Source organism: Haemaphysalis longicornis, unplaced genomic scaffold (genome assembly GCF_048455015.1).
Source record: "Haemaphysalis longicornis isolate Haplotype H1 unplaced genomic scaffold, Haemaphysalis longicornis Haplotype H1 scaffold_2, whole genome shotgun sequence".
In the NCBI taxonomy this organism is placed as follows: Eukaryota; Metazoa; Arthropoda; class Arachnida; order Ixodida; family Ixodidae; genus Haemaphysalis; species Haemaphysalis longicornis.
Window position 1 is genome coordinate 134,963,367 of NW_027526295.1, and position 18,587 is coordinate 134,981,953.

Sequence of the window (18,587 nt, forward strand, 5' to 3'; positions counted from 1 at the left end):
GTTGTCAACAAAGACAGCGATGCAGTTTCTCGTCGACGTTACGGAAAGAGCGACGCCGTCATCGTAGCCAAGCAACACCAGCCCTCGCATCGTCACCAGCACCCACAACGCCCTGCATACAACACGTCATTGCCCTGAACATTCCGCAGGGAATTTTCTTTGTATTATATTTAGAACGAGTGGTTCTCAGAGTTATGTACAGATTGTTTTGCTTTGAGCTGTAATTGCCTGCCTTGTGCGTGTTTGGTTTAAGAATACAAGCTTTTGTATCGTTCTCATGCGCCCTCGTCTAATTGTTGGCACTGTGGCACGTCCCAGACACTAACGAATAGCTGGAAAGAACCTGCGAGGGAGTTTCCCCTCACCACAACAATGTTCTCGGTGTCACGTTTTAAAGCGAACCTTATGTGTCGGGCAAACGAATAAATACCGCGGCTCCGGTGCGCAGAAAACTCCAGCACAAAGTTCCATGACCATGAAATCAATAAAAACAGGTTCTAGAGGAGTTAGAAAGGGCGAGAGATTGGCTGTGTTTAGAGATTACGTTGCTACTCTTGCATATACCAACACTGGCACAGGAAACGGCACACCGGAAGGAGTGCTACAGCAGTCTCTTGCTGCCACGCTCGCAGAACTGAGCAAATGCGTGGCGGATAGCTCAAGTTCCTACGGCTGGTTCGGGCGGCGGCAGTGCGGACGGAGCAGCATCCATGTGGCAATCTTTATAGCGCAACTCAGCTAATGCAAGTGAATCAGGACAGCATACTTGCCGAACCAACGCCTAGTTTTATTGTAAACAACGTGACCGAGAATAGCAATTCGTTTATTCCAAATACATAACGAATGTTTACAGAGAACGATCCGGTTTGGTTTTCATAATGCGCTCACCATAGGCGCTGTTTCAAAACCATTTCGCAGAGCAATTTTTTTTATTTGATTTTGACATTTTGAGGCCCGAAAGTTTATTTTTACGTCGTTTTTCGATACAGTATTGGTTAGAAGCGTTCGGATGGCAAAAAAATGCTTTTAAAAACATCGCCTGTTGATTCATGCAAATCACCTCACACAAAAAGCAGTACGCACGAGACAGAACCCGAAAAAACGAGCCTTAACCGCACAGGTTATGGATGCTGTTACGACAATAATTGGAACACATTAAAGTTTTTTTCTGATTGGACCGCTGATCTGTTCGCGTTAATATTTCAGACAAAGATCGTATTTCGCGGTCTATTTTGTTTGACACCAAAAAGAACGGCAGTACTTACATTTTTATTGTGAAAAGGAACAAAATTGATTTCCGTATATTGGAAAATGGAGGTCCAGTTTGAGCGTGCGAGCCACTGCAAGCAGGTCTTGGAATCACGGCCCCACTTGGGGTATGTAGAGCGAAACGGACAATCTGGATTCATGGTAGGCAGGAGCCAAATGAGGTAGCAGCCGATCAGAAAATCTCGCAGTTCATCGTTGCTAATAAACGTTGGATTTGTTTCCTCATCTGCTTTCACAGTTTCTGTTTGTCTGCTATCTCATTTGGCCCCTTCCTACCGTGGAAGACACCAAATGAAGAAGCAGACGATCACAAAACCTGCTTCAGATTTTCTAATCGTCTGCTACCCCATTTGGCTCCTTGCTCCGTTAAAGAAGCGTGAATCCCCATCGTTCGTTTCACTTTCCTAGGTGACTCCTTCGTTCCGCAATCCGCTTGGACCGGCTCACACGTCAAAATCGGCCGCCATTTTTCCCATACGCAAAAATCCTTTTTTTATTTTTATATAAAACAGGTAAGTACGTCGCTGTTCCCGTGTCAAAGAAAAAAGACCACAAAATGCGACCTTCGGGTCAAGTTTGAGCGCTAACCAGTTCACCCAAAAAAAATTTAAATTGTTCCAATTACCCTCGTAACACCCTGTACATGTATAAGTAAAGTTTTATTCTGTCGTCTTAATTCTGGGTTAGGCAAACGGTATACTAAAACCAAAGTATGAAGAAGATTCACGGTAATAGCTTGATTCTATTCGTCGTCTTCGTAGCAGTTGTCGTCAAACACGAGCGCTGAAAGCTCGCAGATGTCTTGAAATTGATCCATACAGTTTTGCGAAACGTCGTCTTTTACTTCTTTTGTTGTAAAGAGAATGCATTCTGTGAAAGAGAGCATGTGCGCGTCAAAATACCGTTATAGGATTAATATTACCTATTCATTCACAAAAGATGCCGTAGAAATCAACGTGGACCTACTTCATTGCGTGTTCAAGTTAAACGTTCTTTTCTTGAAATCAAGACACGTAATAAAAGCAGCTGCATTGAACGCTTTCATTTCTGTATATGTGTTAAACCAGTTGCAGTGTTTTTTGTGTGTGTGTGGGCTGTAAGAACTGTTGCCGCACCAAAAATTACAATGTATAAACATCGTAAATATTTTCAAGGGACAGAAGTTATGCCCAACTCACTTGACGGTGTATTCATCTAACTGCACTTGTAGGAAACACTTGCAACTAGGACGAAAACAGGCAGACCAGTAAAGCACGGACCGCTTAGGGAAATGCATGATATACAATAGACAGACAGACAGACATTGAACTTTATTAGGTCTGGAAGGTCTAACCTAGCGGCCCAGAGGACCGTCCAGAGTAGATGCCGGCCGCACCTTCGCGGGTGGCGGGACGTTTAGGACCTCTGCCCTAACGCAGGCCTTCTGGACAGCCCGGAGTTGTGTGTAGTAGTCTTCGCTGTGGAGCGCCATGGTCCATTCTTTCTCTGTGATGAGTTCGGCGTCCTCTTGTAACGCCGGACACTGCCATAGCATATGATCTAAGTTACAGTAAGCTGCGTCGCAGAGAGGACAGTGAGGGTCAATGTCCAGGTGAAATAAGCTAAACCGGCTCCTGGTTGGGAAGGAACCGGTCTGAAGCATTCTAAAGGCTGCTGACTGTGGGTGTGTGAGGGCAGGGTGGGCCAGCGGGAGTGTTCTTCGCGTAAGTTGGTAGTGTGTGACTACATCGTTGAACGTGAGTAACGCGTCTCGGAACTCTCTGGGGGCATCGGGAGCTCGGCCTGTTCGATTGCCGCGGCTGACGGCTTCTCGCGCGCGATCGTTAGCGACACGTTGGCGTTGGGGAGGGTGTCGTGGACTCCGTGGCCCATGTGGGCCGGGAACCATGTGATGTTATGGAACGTCTCTTGTTTTCTTCCCTGTATAATCCTGGCTGCCTCTTTGGCAATAGTTCCTTTGAGGAAGGCTCTTGCCGCCGAGCGGGAGTCCGTGTAGATTTGCTTAAACCGGGTTTCCGTCATGGCGATGGATAAGGCGATTTGTTCGGCAATAGTGGCCTTTGGTACATAGAAGGACGCCGAGGGGACGAGGTTTTCTTTGACATCCACCGCTGCCATGCCAAACCTGCCCGAGCGGCCGTACTGGGTGACATCCACGAACAGAGCTTTGGCCGATCCTGTATTTGCGAGCTGTAAGATGGTTCGCTCCCTGGCTCGCCTTCTCTCCTCGTTATATTGGTGATGTACATTCCTCGGTAACGGGTATACCTGGAACGTTTCCCTCACTGTTCCGGGGACCTGTGCAGTGTGATCCACAAAATCTTCGTTCATGTAGCCGATGTCTCGAAGAATCTTCCTCCGGCCTTGGTGGAAAGCAGCCTGTGTTCTTGCGCGGTTCTTTGCGCCTCTGCGATTTCTACCAGCGAATTGTGGATGCCCAGTTGTTCCAACTTTTCCGTGCTTGCTGATAAGGGGATACCGAGCACCCTGTTTATGCTCTTCCTCATGAGCGTATCGACTTTACTCTCTTCCGTGCGGGACCAGTCGAGGGCACCCGCCACGTAGTTAATGTGGCTCAATAAGAAGGCGTTGTACAGTCGCAGGAAGTTGCGCTCGGAGAGGCCACCCCTGCGGTTGGAGACGCGCATCATGTGTCGGATCGTCGCTTCCGTTTTACCGGTCAGGTTCTCGATGGTCTTGGTGTTGTTCCCTCGACTTTAAATGAGCGTACCGAGTATCCTGATGACATCAACTTTCGGTATGAGGGAGCCGTCTCTCGTGCGCAGCTCGATGGCCGCTTGATTGGGGTGCAGTTGCCCCGCTCCGCCCTTACGGTTGGACCGGTATAAAAGGAGTTTCGACTCGCCCGGCGACAGTTTTAGCCTCGTGTCCTGAAGGTACTCTTCTGTGATGTCTAGCGCCGTTTGCAGGGCTTCTTCCTTCTGAGCTTCCGAACCACCACGGCTCCAGACCGTGAAGTTGTCCGCATACAGAGCATGATTGATTCCGGGGATTCGTCCCAGCTCGAGAAACAGGTCCCGCATAACGAGATTGAAGAGCAGCAGAGACAGTACTGCTCCCTGCTTGGTGCCCTTCGGACCGAGTCTGTACTCTTTCGACCGCACCTGGCCGAGATTCAAGAAGGCCATGCGGTCCCTGAAGAAGGATCTTATGTATGAGGGAACGTTTCTGCCGAGATTGAGTTTCAATATCATCTTCAACACGTATTGGTGACGAATCATGTCGAAGGCTTTTGTGAGGTCGAAGGCTAGGATGCCCCTGACATCTCTCGAATACACTTCCAGGACTTGGTTCTTGAGAAGCAACATGACGTCTTGCGTGGACAGTCCGGGTCTAAAGCCGACCATGTTGTGCGGAAAGATCTCTTTTTTGCTTGATGTGACGTGAGATCCTTGATTTGACCACGCGTTCAACGACTTTGCCGACACAAGAGATCAGCGATATCGGTCTCATGTTGTCGAGTGCTAGGGGCTTACCCTGTTTGGGAATCATGACGACCGTTGCTTCTTTCCAGTTTTTGGGCACTTGGCCAGTTGTCCAGACCTTGTTCGCTTCTTCCGTGAGGGTCTTGACCGATTTGGCGTCGAAGTTACGCAGCATGCGATTCGTGTTACCATCAAGCCCCGGGGCAGAACGGCTGTTCAGCTCCTGCAGAGCCGCTCAGACGTCGTGCTCCGTGACTGGGCTGCTCCGTGACTGGGCCGTCAAGAACCTCGTTCTGTCCTCCTTGGTATTCGGGGTAGTCTTGGTCTGAGCTCTGACCCACAGAGAGGTAGATGCTAGCTAATTTATGAAAAATATTTTCATCCGTCATGCCCGACGTTCGCGGGTTGTGCATGAGTTTGTCGAGTGCGAGTTGTTGATTGCCTTTCCACTGTTTGTCGTCGATGAGCTTCTTGAGTAGATTCCACTTACACCCATACGCATGCGACCGTCTGTGAGGGCGCAGATCTCGTCCCATTTCTGAGTATTGAGTGCGAGTGCGTGTTCCTCTGTCTTGCAGTTGAGTTCCGAAGTCTTCTTCCTCAGTCGTCTATTGGGTCGTTGCTTGCGCCATCTTGCTTGAATTGAATTTCTTGCTTCAAACAGATTTGCGAGTCTGGTGTCCATCTGCGTGATATTTGGTGGGGCGTCGACGGTTTTGGTGGCGGCCCCGACATCCGTCTTAAGCCTGTCGAGAAGATCCTGCAGTGTCTCGTATTCGGTTTGGTCTTCCTTGCGGATCCTGCGAAACGCGTCCCAATCAACGATTTTATGTTGCCTGGGGTTTTGCGCTCCCATTTGAAGGGTAGTGGCAAATGATGTAATGGTCACTGCCTAAGTTCTCTAGGGTATTGCGCCAGGTCACTTCCTGGATGTTCTTTATGAAGGTTAGATCCGGTGTTGTATCTCTTGTCACGGACGTCCCAAACCGCGTAGGGAATTGGGGGTCCGTGATCAAGTTAAACGAGCAGTCTGTGACCGCCTGTAGGAGCCTACAACCCTTCTTCTGAACCGTTGTTTTCTGGCAACCCCAGGCCTCGTGCGCCGCATTGAAATCCCCTGCCATAAAGATGGGGACGTCCCTCGCTAGCGTTGCAGCCTTGGAGATTAACGTATTGAAATTTTGTTTATAGTCAATCGGGGAGTAGTAAACGTTGAGAAGGAAAAGCCGTGCGCTCAACTTTACATTGGGGACAATTTCGATCATGATGTGTTCGAGCTTGGCCGAATTGATTTTGAGCACGTGCTCTTGGAATGAAACTTGCATAGATACGAGCGTGGCAAGTCCTCTCTTTCCTTGCTCTCTAGCCGCGACGACTCGATATCCTGGAATTGCAAGGGCTTGGCAGAGCGTTTCTTGTAGGGGGATTACCTTGGGTTTCTCGGGTTGCGATTATGAATATTGCTGTAATGTGGCTCTTCTTTGCTTGAAACAAGCGCTGTTCCACTGCCAGATGTGAGAGTTCTTTGTTTTACTGGCCGTTGCAGGGTCCGTTTGGGTTTGGGAATTTCGCCGAGTGAGGTAATCCTGTTGCTCCGTTAGATTGTGCAGCATTACTTGGTATATGTGCCGCCATGGTACTCTCCATCGTGGCCATACTTTGGAATATTGCATTAAGGTCTTCGGATTGCCTTCTCAAGGATTGCATGACGGCCTCAAGTTTGTCTTCCCCATCAGCCATCCCCCCGAGCACGGCGACATTCGGCGCTTGGTACTGCGCGATGGGGTAGTTCCCCTCTGCGACTGTAGCTGATCTGTCTCTGTTTTAAGCGAGGCGTTCCTGGCTCTAAGTCTCATGTTTTCCTCGGCCATATTGGTGATATCATGTGTGAGCTGATCGAGCTGCCCCTTAATTTCTTTGTTTTCCCTCAATACTTCGTCTATCCTGTTATTGATATGCTCTGGCAGTGCCCTAGGCGTTACCTGGGCGTTTCTCGACGACGTTGGCGGCTTGTTCCGCCCGCCCTGGACTCGATCAGCCCAGGAGGGAGACTGCAGGCGCACCTGCTGGCTGGAACAGTCACGTCCGCATCTCGATCGTCTCCTGGACTGCGACCTGCTCGAACCGCGTAGGCTGCGGGACTGCGACCGATGGCTCGAATGGCTCCGCCTGGCACCGGAACGGGATCGCATCGTGGATTGCGACCTGCTCGAACTGGCGTCGACATTCGAACTGCTGCCTCTGTTACTGGGCGAGCGCGTCCCTCCCTTGAGGGCGCTGCGGAGGCCACCGGCGCCCGCCTGGTGGTTGAAGTCATCGGCGCCACCGGAGCGGTCTCGCGATTGCAACCGCTGGTGTTTGCGCTCCCGGCTCCTCTGACGTCGGCGCTGACGCACGAGGAAAGGCACTTGGAATTTTTGCTTGCAGCTCTTGTCGCCGGTGACGTGGCCACCGCCGCACAGGCCGCACTTTGGTCTACAGTTGTGTTCTTCACCCGGGTTTTCGGCTCCGCAACCCCTGCAATTATCCCGCTTGGGGTTGATGCAGACGTCGGCTCGGTGACCCGGCTTGCCGCACGAGTAGCAAACGTCGACTTGACGCTAGTGAAGAGAGCACTTGACGAGGCACATGCCAAAGACGACATACCTCGGTACCTGCATACCCTCAAAGAGGAGCACGACAGTCGTAGAGGTCTTGATACGCTTGGCCTCGAGGACCGACGGATTTCTTTCGGTGACGAGAAGCTCCTTAGGTTGAATGTCCGTGAGGTGCGCGTCGATGTTGCGGACGACCCTTTGCACGTGTTTTCGGGCGCAGCTACGTAAGCAGCAATTGCATGTTGCTTGGTGCCGAGGATTCTTTGGTTTACCTTGGCGTATGCCTCCGCGTTTTTTACAGCCGGCGTCGTAAGTACGTAAATATTTTGCATCGGGTTGGGACAGAGCAGGTCTCGCTTGCAGGCTTCCTCAGTGATTCCCTCCGCCGTCGTCAGGGCTCTCATGGCCGCGTACAGGCTCATTTTCTTCATATCAATTCCTTCCCTGGGACGAATAATAACACGAACTTGGCCCCTTGGTAAGTGTGGGAGCCGCGAGGCTGCAGCCAATCGCCTGGCAGTGCTACGCGGGTCGGTCGTGCGGCGGCTTACCGAGCTGCTTGTACTTGAAGGTGAAGTGTCCGCCGAGGAGGGAAACTCGGGTCGGGAATACCTCTTCTTTGATAGTGAAGTACGCCATCCTGGAGAGTTGACTTCTTCCGGGGAAATATCCATCCCCTCTACCATTTCCACCTCGGGCATGGGCTCAGAGCGCTGCCGCTTATGCCCAGGAGCGGCCGTCGGCGTTAGGCTTAGCTACGCTCCGGCGTGGCCTTCGCGAAAAACAGTCGTAAATGGCCGAAAAGTCCACTCACCGACAAAAGTTTTATCTCTGCGTGGACCGGAACAGTTTCTGCGTTCGATGAGCACTAAATCCGCGTCATATTACCGCATATTCTACTCCAGAACCATCAAAAATAGCTGAAATCCGTGAATGTCTTGTCTGTCGGCGTGTTTCGTCCAAGTGCAAGCTGAGTTCCCGTACATTCTGGACACACTGGCGCTAATTTGCAATTTGCACTCAGGCGTTATGCTATTTCCTCCTCTTATAGAAGTATGCTAATTTTTGCGTGTACCTTGTGCATGCCTCATCTGGAGTCTCACCTTGCCTGCCGTTGAAAGGTGCTTCGAATACTCCACACGTAGCGTAGTCAGTGTAAGAAAACCTGCTTATAAATGGGTGGTCCTCATCTGCGAGAAATGAAAATTACTATGATTACTGCGAGGTTGCAATGCGATAAAACAATGGGGCTTGTTTTTGAACTCAAAGGACAAAAGGCTTCTTCTTGAAGCATAAGTAGCGAAAGGAATCAGGTGGTGTTTGTCTAGGTGTGAAAAGTGGTTATAGTTGGTTGGGCACATACATACTAAAGTTTTCTTAATTGAAGGAAGTATGTATAGTGTGGCTCTGCATGTATTATAATAAAATGCATTGAAATGTCGATAAATTCTTTTTGAAGATACGTACTTACATCCCAGAATTTATTAGTTAAAATGAGGTAATATTTGTTCATAAGGCTTTATGTGGGTTTGTGTTATTTACCATCGTCGACCGTAGTAACCAGTTGATCTGGTGTTTCTCCAGCTTTAAAATTCCACTTCTGGGAATGCCTGTAAATAGAGAACATTCCGCGTCAAGTGCTGCATAGAACATTTTGGAAAATTATTACAGCTGACTGCGGGTTAAGATATAGTAAATACTCGAGCATTAGTGAGGAATCCCCGAACGTGCCATAATAACATCATCATGCTTTCTTCAATGTGCTTTCTCTTTCTTCTTAGGTATAACATGAGTAGGTGATGTGGGCAATGTTTTTGTTGTTCTTATTTCGACGTACCACGTGAAGTAGCCGTATCTCTGAACTTGTAGAACTAGACAAGTAGTGTAAAGCTTGCTATTCGTCAATTTCATTTTAAGTACTTATTGATTACAACAACGCTAAAACTCAAACTTCTGACCTTATGTTTGGCCAGCGCACACCATAATACGCATTGCTCGCGTGCCCTCTGCTGCCGAAACGCCGCATAACAACACTTGTCAGCATACGCGGCATGATGGGGATATTTTTGCAAGCCATACAAGAGGTCATTTCGTACAAACGCACTTTGATTTTCGCCTAATGGCTAGTTCCGTAATTACCCCCTCCCCCTCCGCCAAACTGAACCGCCAAAACACATTCTCTGGGTTGATATTCAGTTCGCGAAAGGCATGAAATTACTGTTAAGTAGGGATTTATTATTTGTGTTAAAATTTTGAGGAACTCAGTACAAATATAAACATTGATTTTCTCTATTGAACAACTTCGCTTTCCCTAGAGGACGTTCTGAGACACTTTGGCCTCAGTGTGAAGTTCTTTGGCCTGTTTATTGTTATTAGCCTTCCCAAATTTTTCGCCCAGACTGCCACTTCGCACTGAATTATATAACCTATAAATGACCACCTTTTAGTTCGTAGCGTGCCGACAACTACGCCAGTCCAGCTCAATATTTATTATCATCATTTGCACAAAACATCCCTCATCCATCTACTGTAAAGGTGAAAATTGGCCGCGTCTCTGCTCCTTTCATTGCAAATGTCGTCAAAATACGATAGTCTTTGTATATATTTGCCAATGAAAGGCCAACCTTTGCTTTCCCGCTAACCTCTCATGCTGTTCCTGTACCGGCTTGCTCATTCCGAGGTAAACACACTAAATGTTTGCGCAAGGCGATTTGTATTTACCGCTTTCCACTGCACTGCAGTACGGCAGCGCTGCAGTACGGCGGAGACGCGCGTGAATGGAGGCGGTCAACTAGAAGGTTTATAGAGCCGCGTGGCCGTGCTTGGAACGCACGTAGAGTGCGTTCCAAGCAAAACATACAACCTAGATAGTGGAACCTTTCGTTCCTGTTGCCGCGTGATTTTTCATTGGCCTCCACAAGGAGGCTGTTTTTAGCAGAAGATGTAGAAAATCATTTGCTATTGAAAAACCAAGCACCCAGGAATTTTTAATAAAGGAACACTGTAAATTTCCCTTGTGTACTAATTTTCTGTCTTATATTTGCGTAATGTCTGGTTCTTGTTCAACAAAGTTGACAAGTATGAACATATAAACCGGGCTTAGACGTTCACAAGTGGCTGTGAGTATATAAGACTATTAAGCAATGTCAATTTTACTTTGGCCAGGTGGCGGAATAGAGTCAAAGACAGACAGACAGACAGACATACAGACAGACAGACATACAGACAGACCAAAATTTCTGGGTTAAAGTAGCCCAAGAAAGACTATCGTCTTTAAAAACGCTGCTACCTTTACAAGAAATCAGTACCATAGTGCTGCAGGTGCTGCCCACAGGCCCATCACTGCGACGTATGCCCCATGCAGGACAATAATGCAGGCAACAAGGTGCGGCGTCCAAGGACCACCGTGCAAACATTTCTGTAACCCCACGTGCAAATTTTGCCAATGCGATCAGCTGACAGACAGCAATGCCTGGAAACAGCGGTTTTGTGAACCCTATCTTCTTCTGAAAAAAAATAGAAAAGAGAGTCCTCCTCAATCTAAACGGAGACTATACGCTGTTCCCGGGGCACAACCTGAGCTTCTCGATTCTTCCTGCGCTCGGCATGAATATCGGCCAGGGCCGACGGGAGCTGTTCCAAGCCGCCAAATGAGAAGCAAAATTTTGAAAAATAATTGCGCAGATCGTACTGATCTGGGGACAGTTTTTTTCACCCACTGCTCAGTCCCCGAAATCCCAGTGCGGGGAATGTGATAAGCTACAAGATAAAATCAAGAGCACACATAGCCGAGTTAAAATCGTTTAAAGTTGTCATGATAAAGCAAATTTAATTTACCAACCACACAATCCCTCTACACTCGCCGTCACACCGGTGAGACCTATACACCGGACGCAATGCTTGGGAGCCTCACACGAAACAATGTCACAAAAACGAAAACAAGATTACATCAGACACCCCAAATAGAGCCAGAAAAGATACCGATTAAAGGTTTCAAAGGTTTTATCACCGATTAAAGGTTTCAAACCAGTTCCGTGAAGCTCACCGAAATTGTGCGCATCCATTGCAAACACTGACAATCCACATTGGGAAAATGACATATGAATTCACGCAGGTATGGTCGTTTATGCAAAGCATGCAGACAAAAATTGAGCACCTCGATTTTTAACAGCAAACAGGAGCTGGACGCAATTTCAGAAAATACAATCTGTACCTTCACCGAGATGCCACTGATACGAATACAAAAAAACTTTTAAACAACAATGAACGCTAACCCCCTGAACGATTCAGCCCAGTCTACTTATTCGGCAATAAAAGCGGCGCAGTTCAAACAACAGGAAACCTCCAAAAATACGTATCCTCTCGGACAAACTCCCCCGTCCCCTCCCCGACATCACAGCTTTACAGGAAATGAACCACAGTGCCAAAATTTCGGATATAAAAATTGATTGATTGATTGAAAAAATCATTTATGGATTGATTTATTGGGTGGTTTTTACGTGCCGACGCTACGCAGATGATGGGACACGCCGTAGTGAAGGGCTCGGGATTATTTTGACCACCTGGGGATCTTTAACGTACGTCGGAATTTCGAACACACAGTTCTTTTTGCTTTTCGTTACCCTCCGATACCCGGCCGCCGCCGCGGGAATTGCAACCACGTCTTTGTGCTCAGCCCAGATAAAAAAAGATATCGGTGTATACTGGCAGGGAGATATACACTCTCACCGAAAAAAACATCATAGCGGTCCAGCGTTAGCCGTTTACGTGGACATGCACCACAATTTCACTAATCTAGTTCCTCAGAAAACAAAGGACCAGTGAATATTTGTCATCAATACTTACTGCACCATGAAATGCAAGGCTACAGGTTTATCCAACTCCAAGGATGTCAGTTTGTGTGCTTATTTGCTTTTGTAATGTGTGTGTGAGTTTTGTCTTCGTTTCCTTTCCCTTTCGCACATCTCAAGTTCAAGGGGAGTAGCAAGCCAAGTTCGCTGCCAGGCTGACTTCTCTTCTACAATAAAGGCATTCCTCCTCCTCCTGAATATGTAGCCCCTGCCTTCACTCTCACGAACCTCGGCTACTTCGGCATACGGGGAAAGAAACTATTTTAGACTTGATCAAAGACAAGAATTCGTAGTTCTGGTTGGAGACCTGTGGTCTGGAAATATTTCGTCCGGGAAGAGAGGAACTCCGCAAGGAGCGCTCTTGTTCCCGTTATAGTTCAACATCGCCCTGATTAATCTCCAATTGAAGCTGGCTGATATCCGAAGTATCGTTCACGGAATATATGCCGACGACATTCCTAGATGCAATCAGAAAAAATCTACAGGAATTACGCAAACCGCCTCCAACAGGCCGCCAAAGTGGTCCAGGGCTATACAAAAAAAGGCTTAGGACAAAACTGCGTCCCCCCAAAATCCTAGGTATTACTAGTGCCACGCGACACTGCCGTGGACCTAATCATTACACTGGACGGACGTACTACCCTCCCTTTCTCCGCTATTAGGATCCGGGGCTTGATTCATCAAGAAAAGTGCAAAAACCACCAGCACACGCAAAAATGAAGGAAACTCACACTAACGCGTAAGATTTAAAGGTAGCGAAGCTGTATGCAAGCTTCAAGACCATCAGGATGGTCAAAGCCCCAGATTGCAGCCGATTTGCTTCATCTGAGGAGCCACAACGACCTTTAAACTATCATTGTTGGTATACCTGTGATCTTCCCTCATTTTTTTGGAAGTTATAATCATTGGACATGCCCTTGGAGGGGCATACGCTATGACCTGTCTTTCTTGTTCCGATGAAGATTTGCCCCGAATACGGCTAACGCTAGAGTTTTTTTGGCAAATCTTGGCCAATCTCCCAAGTGGGTACGCCTGGCTTGCAAACGTGCGCCGATTACGCTTGGCGGTCACCGTGAGGCAACGCACATACGAGCCTTCGGCATGTTTTCGGTATTTTTTAACTGCCGGCAGTCGCTGCAATCCTGGACTACCTCTCTAAGTGAGTTGGCTTGGCTTGACAAACGTGATCAGGGGAAGGTTGGCCGTAGTCGCGAGGCACGCCAGGAAAGCGCTAGGCATTTTCTTCGGATTAACGGCCGCGTATTTCCAAACGCTTCGCTGCACAGAGCAACCATGTGACATGTGTATTCGCGCGATAGAGAACGGTAATGCAACGTGGTTATTGGTTGCACCCCAAACCTAAAGTGACCTAAAACATACCTAATCACCTATATTAACAAAAACGACGTGTAGGTTTGAGTTTAGAAAAAAATTGCATATAGGAAATAAATAGGCAATGGAAGAAAAACTAACAGGTAGATCTGCTGGGGCTCGAACCCAAGCCGTCATGGCCAGTACTCTGTGCTCTATGCTGAGGCTACAGAGCCAGAACCCTGTTGGTGTTCCTGTTGGTTTACGCAGGCGCTCAAAACAATAGCGCGCGCAGTGACATCACAGTTGTCACGTGGGTGATCTGTGCAGGGAAGCGGTTGGAAGTACCCGGCGGTCGGCGCGAGGCCCGCGCTCGTGTGCACGCGCTCGGCAGTTTCTTGGTATTGGAGATGCGAAGCATTTCATGCTCAGGGCTGTGTCTCTCCCTCCCTCGTTGTCGTTGACCGCCGCCCCCACTCTACTGCGAATACGCGTCTCTTCAGACCCGTCAGCTTTTGGGCTGACGTCAGGGCAGTCCATATTAAAAATAAATGCTTAGTCGGTGCCCGGTTTCGATCCCACGACTTTCTTTCCGCAACGGGAGGTACGTGGTGCTCTTCCCACGGCGCTACAAACCGTGACAGGGACCATGTGCTACCAACAGGCCTGATGTCCTTCACTCATTCAAACTACGTCAAGAAGATACTGATACAACGAAGGCACGCAAAACTGAACGTCTACGTAAACGACGAACTGAAAGTGAAAACTAATGGGAAATTCAGTCGACCCCATCGCTGCTTCTCATACTACTCAGGGTTCCCCTAAGGGAAGATGGTGTTATTTTTTTTACTGCCTTTCAGCCACGTATCGTCTATCAAGCCCCGTTCTAGCATCTTACTTCGCGTCACTGGGATAGTTTGGAAACCACAAACAGGGAAGAAATGGGAGGGAACACCGGCCTTCCTAGCATGACCTGCATTCCGACCCTGCAAGCAGAGGCCCAAATTAAATTATTTAAATCTATGGTTGGACGGAATCCCGTCTGGTCGGGGTGGCTCATAATACAACGGGAAAAAAACACCGACCAAAAATACATTTCGTCAAATAAAAGACGTTTCTGCTCCCACACGGGAGCCTTGTCCACAGTGAATTCGTCAGTATATCACATCACGTTTTATGTACGTCTAAGAATGTGACGTGGGAGTGGGAGTAAACTGGAGGCAGATTGCCCTGCTTTCGATTCAATGTTCGCACCGTTGTCTGTATGATTAATGGTTCCAAATGAACTCGTGACGTCGGGTTCTTCTCTTTTGCAAGAATGGGTGCCGCGCCCCAGTTTATCTCGTGGCCCAAAGTGTCAGCGTACTCAGCCAGAGCGCTTGAAGCCACGTGGCGTTTTCTGATGTCGTAGTCCTGTTGCTTTATCCGTTTTTCGAAGTTGTCGGTCTCTCCTGTGTACCTGTACTTGCTATCGCCACAAGGGACGGAGTATACCACTCCTGGGAATTTTTCTTCGATAATTTGTCTTTTACATTGACCAGGGCATGCTTCAGTTTGCGAGTAGGCACGTGCGCTATCTGGACGCTGTACGTGCGCATTACACGAGAAAGGGTCTCGCTGATTCCAGGAACGTACGGAACAGGTGGACGCATCGGTTTTGAAGAGGCCGAAGGAAGTACCGGGCGAGACAGCTGGCGTTCCACCGTCGAAATAAAGAAAGGCGGGGGGGGGGTAGCCGCCGTCACCAAGGTCCCGACGAACACTGACAGAGTCAATGGCGAGGTCGTTCTGCTCAGTGCAAGTTCATGGCGAATTCCATTGGGCGAACAGGAGCAAGTGGAGCGAGCTGCCAGAGCAGCACACGGGAGTAACGGGGACGTCTGCTTTCGTTCCGCGAATGAAACATTCGCGCTGCTCCGGGAGCAGTGAAAACAGGGGGAGGGCGAGATGTCAAGAGTCATGTGACCAAACGTTTCCCGCGCTCGCTTCCCGGAGCATTTCGCGCGCTCGTGATGTCCGCACGCAGTTATTCCTCGCCAGTTTTGCCAGATACGTGCCGGTGGTTTTCTGTCTGCCTTCCGCATGGCGACGAATGAAGAAGCCGAGCGGATGTTCATGTTCATGATAAAGGGGTCACCATCGTGTCTCCAAAAAATTAGCTGCGAACGATAACAGCGTCCGCCGTCTTTTCCAAATACGACTCTACCTTCGGTCGCTGCTCCGGCGGGGTGAACAGGTGCTCGAACATAAACTCATGCAATGTCAAATCGTCGTCGTCGTCGCTGCTGCTGCTGTCCGATGATGAGCTTGCGCTTGAATCTGTTGTGCTTTCATCATCTAAAAGTAGCAGCAATTCCTTGTCCAGACGGCCGCGCTTAGCTGCTGCCGTACACGCTGAGCGACTACCGCGGCTGCTGGATTCCGCCATTTTTCCTCCGCCACCCGGGGACAACCAGAAGTGACGCAAAAGAGGTCATGTGACTTCCTCGGCGTTCCCTGTTACTCCGCCGCTGGCGACGGAGCACCGAAAACTGCTCTCGGCTGCTCTCAGCACCAAAAAAGTGCTCCTCATCGACCAATGAAACACAACGCCCCTGCTCCTGCCCGACCACTGTAAGACGCCATAACTCGCGAGACCACTTTGGGTGCAGTTAGAAGTGCTCCAGTTCGCCCAATGGAAAGCGCTATTAGCTCATTGCAACAGGGTGGTCACCACGGACCTCTTGTGAGAGGCCGGATGCACAGAAGTGAAGTCCAGGTAGCGGCCCGTGTGCGTCGGCTTCCTGCAGATGCTCAGAGATTTGGCCAACTCCGCTTCACGAGGACATCCAGAAATAACAGTGTGCAATTGACTTCCTCTCCCACAGTGATCTGTATTGCCGCTTGCATGCTATTTAAGTGCGAGGTAAAACGAGTCAAGGCACTTCTTTGTATTACACAAAAGCAGTCATCAACGTAGCGCTCGAATATTTTAGGGGGCGAAGAAAACGTTGCGAGCGGCCGGCGAGGGATTCCATGGTTAATTTCGTGGCCGTGACTGAAATGGCCGCACCCATAGCCGTTCCTTGCACCTGCTTGAAGAATTCCTGCTGGAAGCTGAAATACGCGTTCGCTGAGCAGAAAATGCAGAAGTTTCGTCAGGTCGGCTGCTTCAATGGGGCACCTTTCGGGCATCGTATCATCAGCTTCGATGGCGTCCTTGCAAAGTGACACAGTCAGATCAACGGGAACACTTGTGAAGAGGTATTTCACACCAAAGGAAACCATCACGTCCCCGTCGTCAAGTGCCACGTCGCGAACCTTCTCAATAAAATCTGAGAATTGCGTACATGCGCACTAATTCTTCCAATCAGAGGGGACAGGATACGGTGCAAGAAACCATAAAGCCTGTGAAGGGGCGAACGCGTATAGTCGACAATTAAGCGCACGGGCACATCGGGCTTGTGAATTTTTGGGAGGCCGTATATTGCAGGGGCAGAACCATTGTGACAAAGAAGCGAATAATACAGCCACTTGTGTTGCGGGAGAACGAACCGGAAAACATCGGACAACAGCTTCTGGAACTACTTTTGAAGTTGTGCAGTGGGATCACGGGCCAGGCGGGTGAACAACACGGGCCAGGCGGATAAAACAACTTGACTACGACGTCAGGAAACGCCACTTGGCTTCAAACGCTCTGGCTGAGCATGCTGACACTTCGGGCCACGAGATAAACTGGGGCGCGGTACGCATTCTTGCAAAACAGAAGAACCTGACGTCACGACTTTATTTCGAATCATTGATCATACAGACAACGGAGCGAACATAGAATAGAACGCAGGGCAATCTGCCTCCAGTTCACTCCCACTGCCTACGTCACATTATTAGACGTACATAAAACTTGGTGATGTACTGGCCAACGCCTCCTGTATTAACATTGCCTGACGCGTCGCGCGCTTTTCAATGGGAAGGGTAGGGACTCTTAGTTCAGGCACTGATCCGGTATGTGGCGCGTGCCGGCGGACATCTCGCCTTACGTCACCGCTCGCGAGTCGCAAACGCTGCACCCACTTCTACGACGTGTGTCTGTCAGCTTGCGTGTTGGGCTTCAAAGGCCGTTTCGCCTACATCTTAGCCGTGACGGGGCGCTAGTTCTGTGGCGCACTGAGGATCTCGTTCAACGTGTCGCTCGCTTCATACTTGCTGCATTTTTGCAAAGATAAATACGGAGGCGGACTGAAATAGTCTAAGAACATACTGATTGTCGGGTAGACATATAGCTAACAGAAAAACGATATTTTCGGATGGGGCAGCCGTTATTTTACTGATATTTTTCTTTCTGGAGTATTTAGAGAAGAAAAAATTGCGTGCACGTTTTTTGTTCAGGCGCTCACTTCTACGATTACTTTCCAATAATATCACGTGCTTGTAAACTTCAGAAAATTATAGGAAACAAAACGATAAGCAGCTGCGATCCCGCCACGCTGTCTGGGCGCTTCTACAGTACGCTCCTCAATTTCAGAAATGCGTACTGATGCGGAGTACGAACAGGGGGGTCAAAACAATACCTAAATGCGGAGGGGATAGAGGGGGGATGCCCCACTCAGAAAATTTCAGGGCCTGTGATCAGAGTGATCAGTGATCAGATAAGCGCGCAAAGCCGGCATCAGCCTGCGGCAGCGCAATGGATTTTGCTTCGTGACAAAGGAAGTTTTATCAGTGACAGACCAAGCCAGACAGGCATGGTGAAAAACAAAATGGCGTAGGGGCGCCGCCTCGGGAACGCTAAACAAACTTTCCACTATTTTTCATAGTTTCTGAGAAGCGGCGCTGGCTGGTGGACACGAAAGCACGCTGGAAGGCTACGGAGCGGGGAAGGGTAGGAGAGAGCAACAGGAGAGTGGCTGTTTGGCCATTTTTCGCTCACGCGTTAGGCACTGTTTATACAGGCGGCATTGTACTGGCGAATTCATTGTGAACAAGGCTCCTGTGTGAGAGCCGGAACGTTTTTTAGATGCAGAGCATCTGATTCACTCGCCTTGTCCCTCCGGCGTCGTCGCCGTCGGCGGCGTTGTCTGCCCCTCCCCCATTCTCTCCGCCGCGCACCCCCTCTCCTCTCCGATAGCGAACACTCT

General features: G+C 49.1%; 1 protein-coding gene across 2 annotated transcripts in view; it reads right to left on the reverse strand.

The window, feature by feature from the left end:
• Window positions 1-772: 772 nt before the first annotated feature.
• The window catches only part of LOC144169245 (uncharacterized), a 41,648-nt gene continuing 23,833 nt past the window's right edge, over window positions 773-18,587 (reverse strand). For both annotated transcript variants that reach the window (XM_077698303.1, XM_077698302.1), the window contains 3 exons: window positions 8,855-8,922; window positions 8,416-8,502; window positions 773-2,139 (listed from right to left, as the gene is read on the reverse strand). In XM_077698303.1, the coding sequence (XP_077554429.1) occupies window positions 2,012-2,139; window positions 8,416-8,502; window positions 8,855-8,922 (283 nt within the window). In that variant the 3' untranslated portion in view covers window positions 773-2,011. The remainder of the gene's footprint in view (window positions 2,140-8,415; window positions 8,503-8,854; window positions 8,923-18,587) is intronic.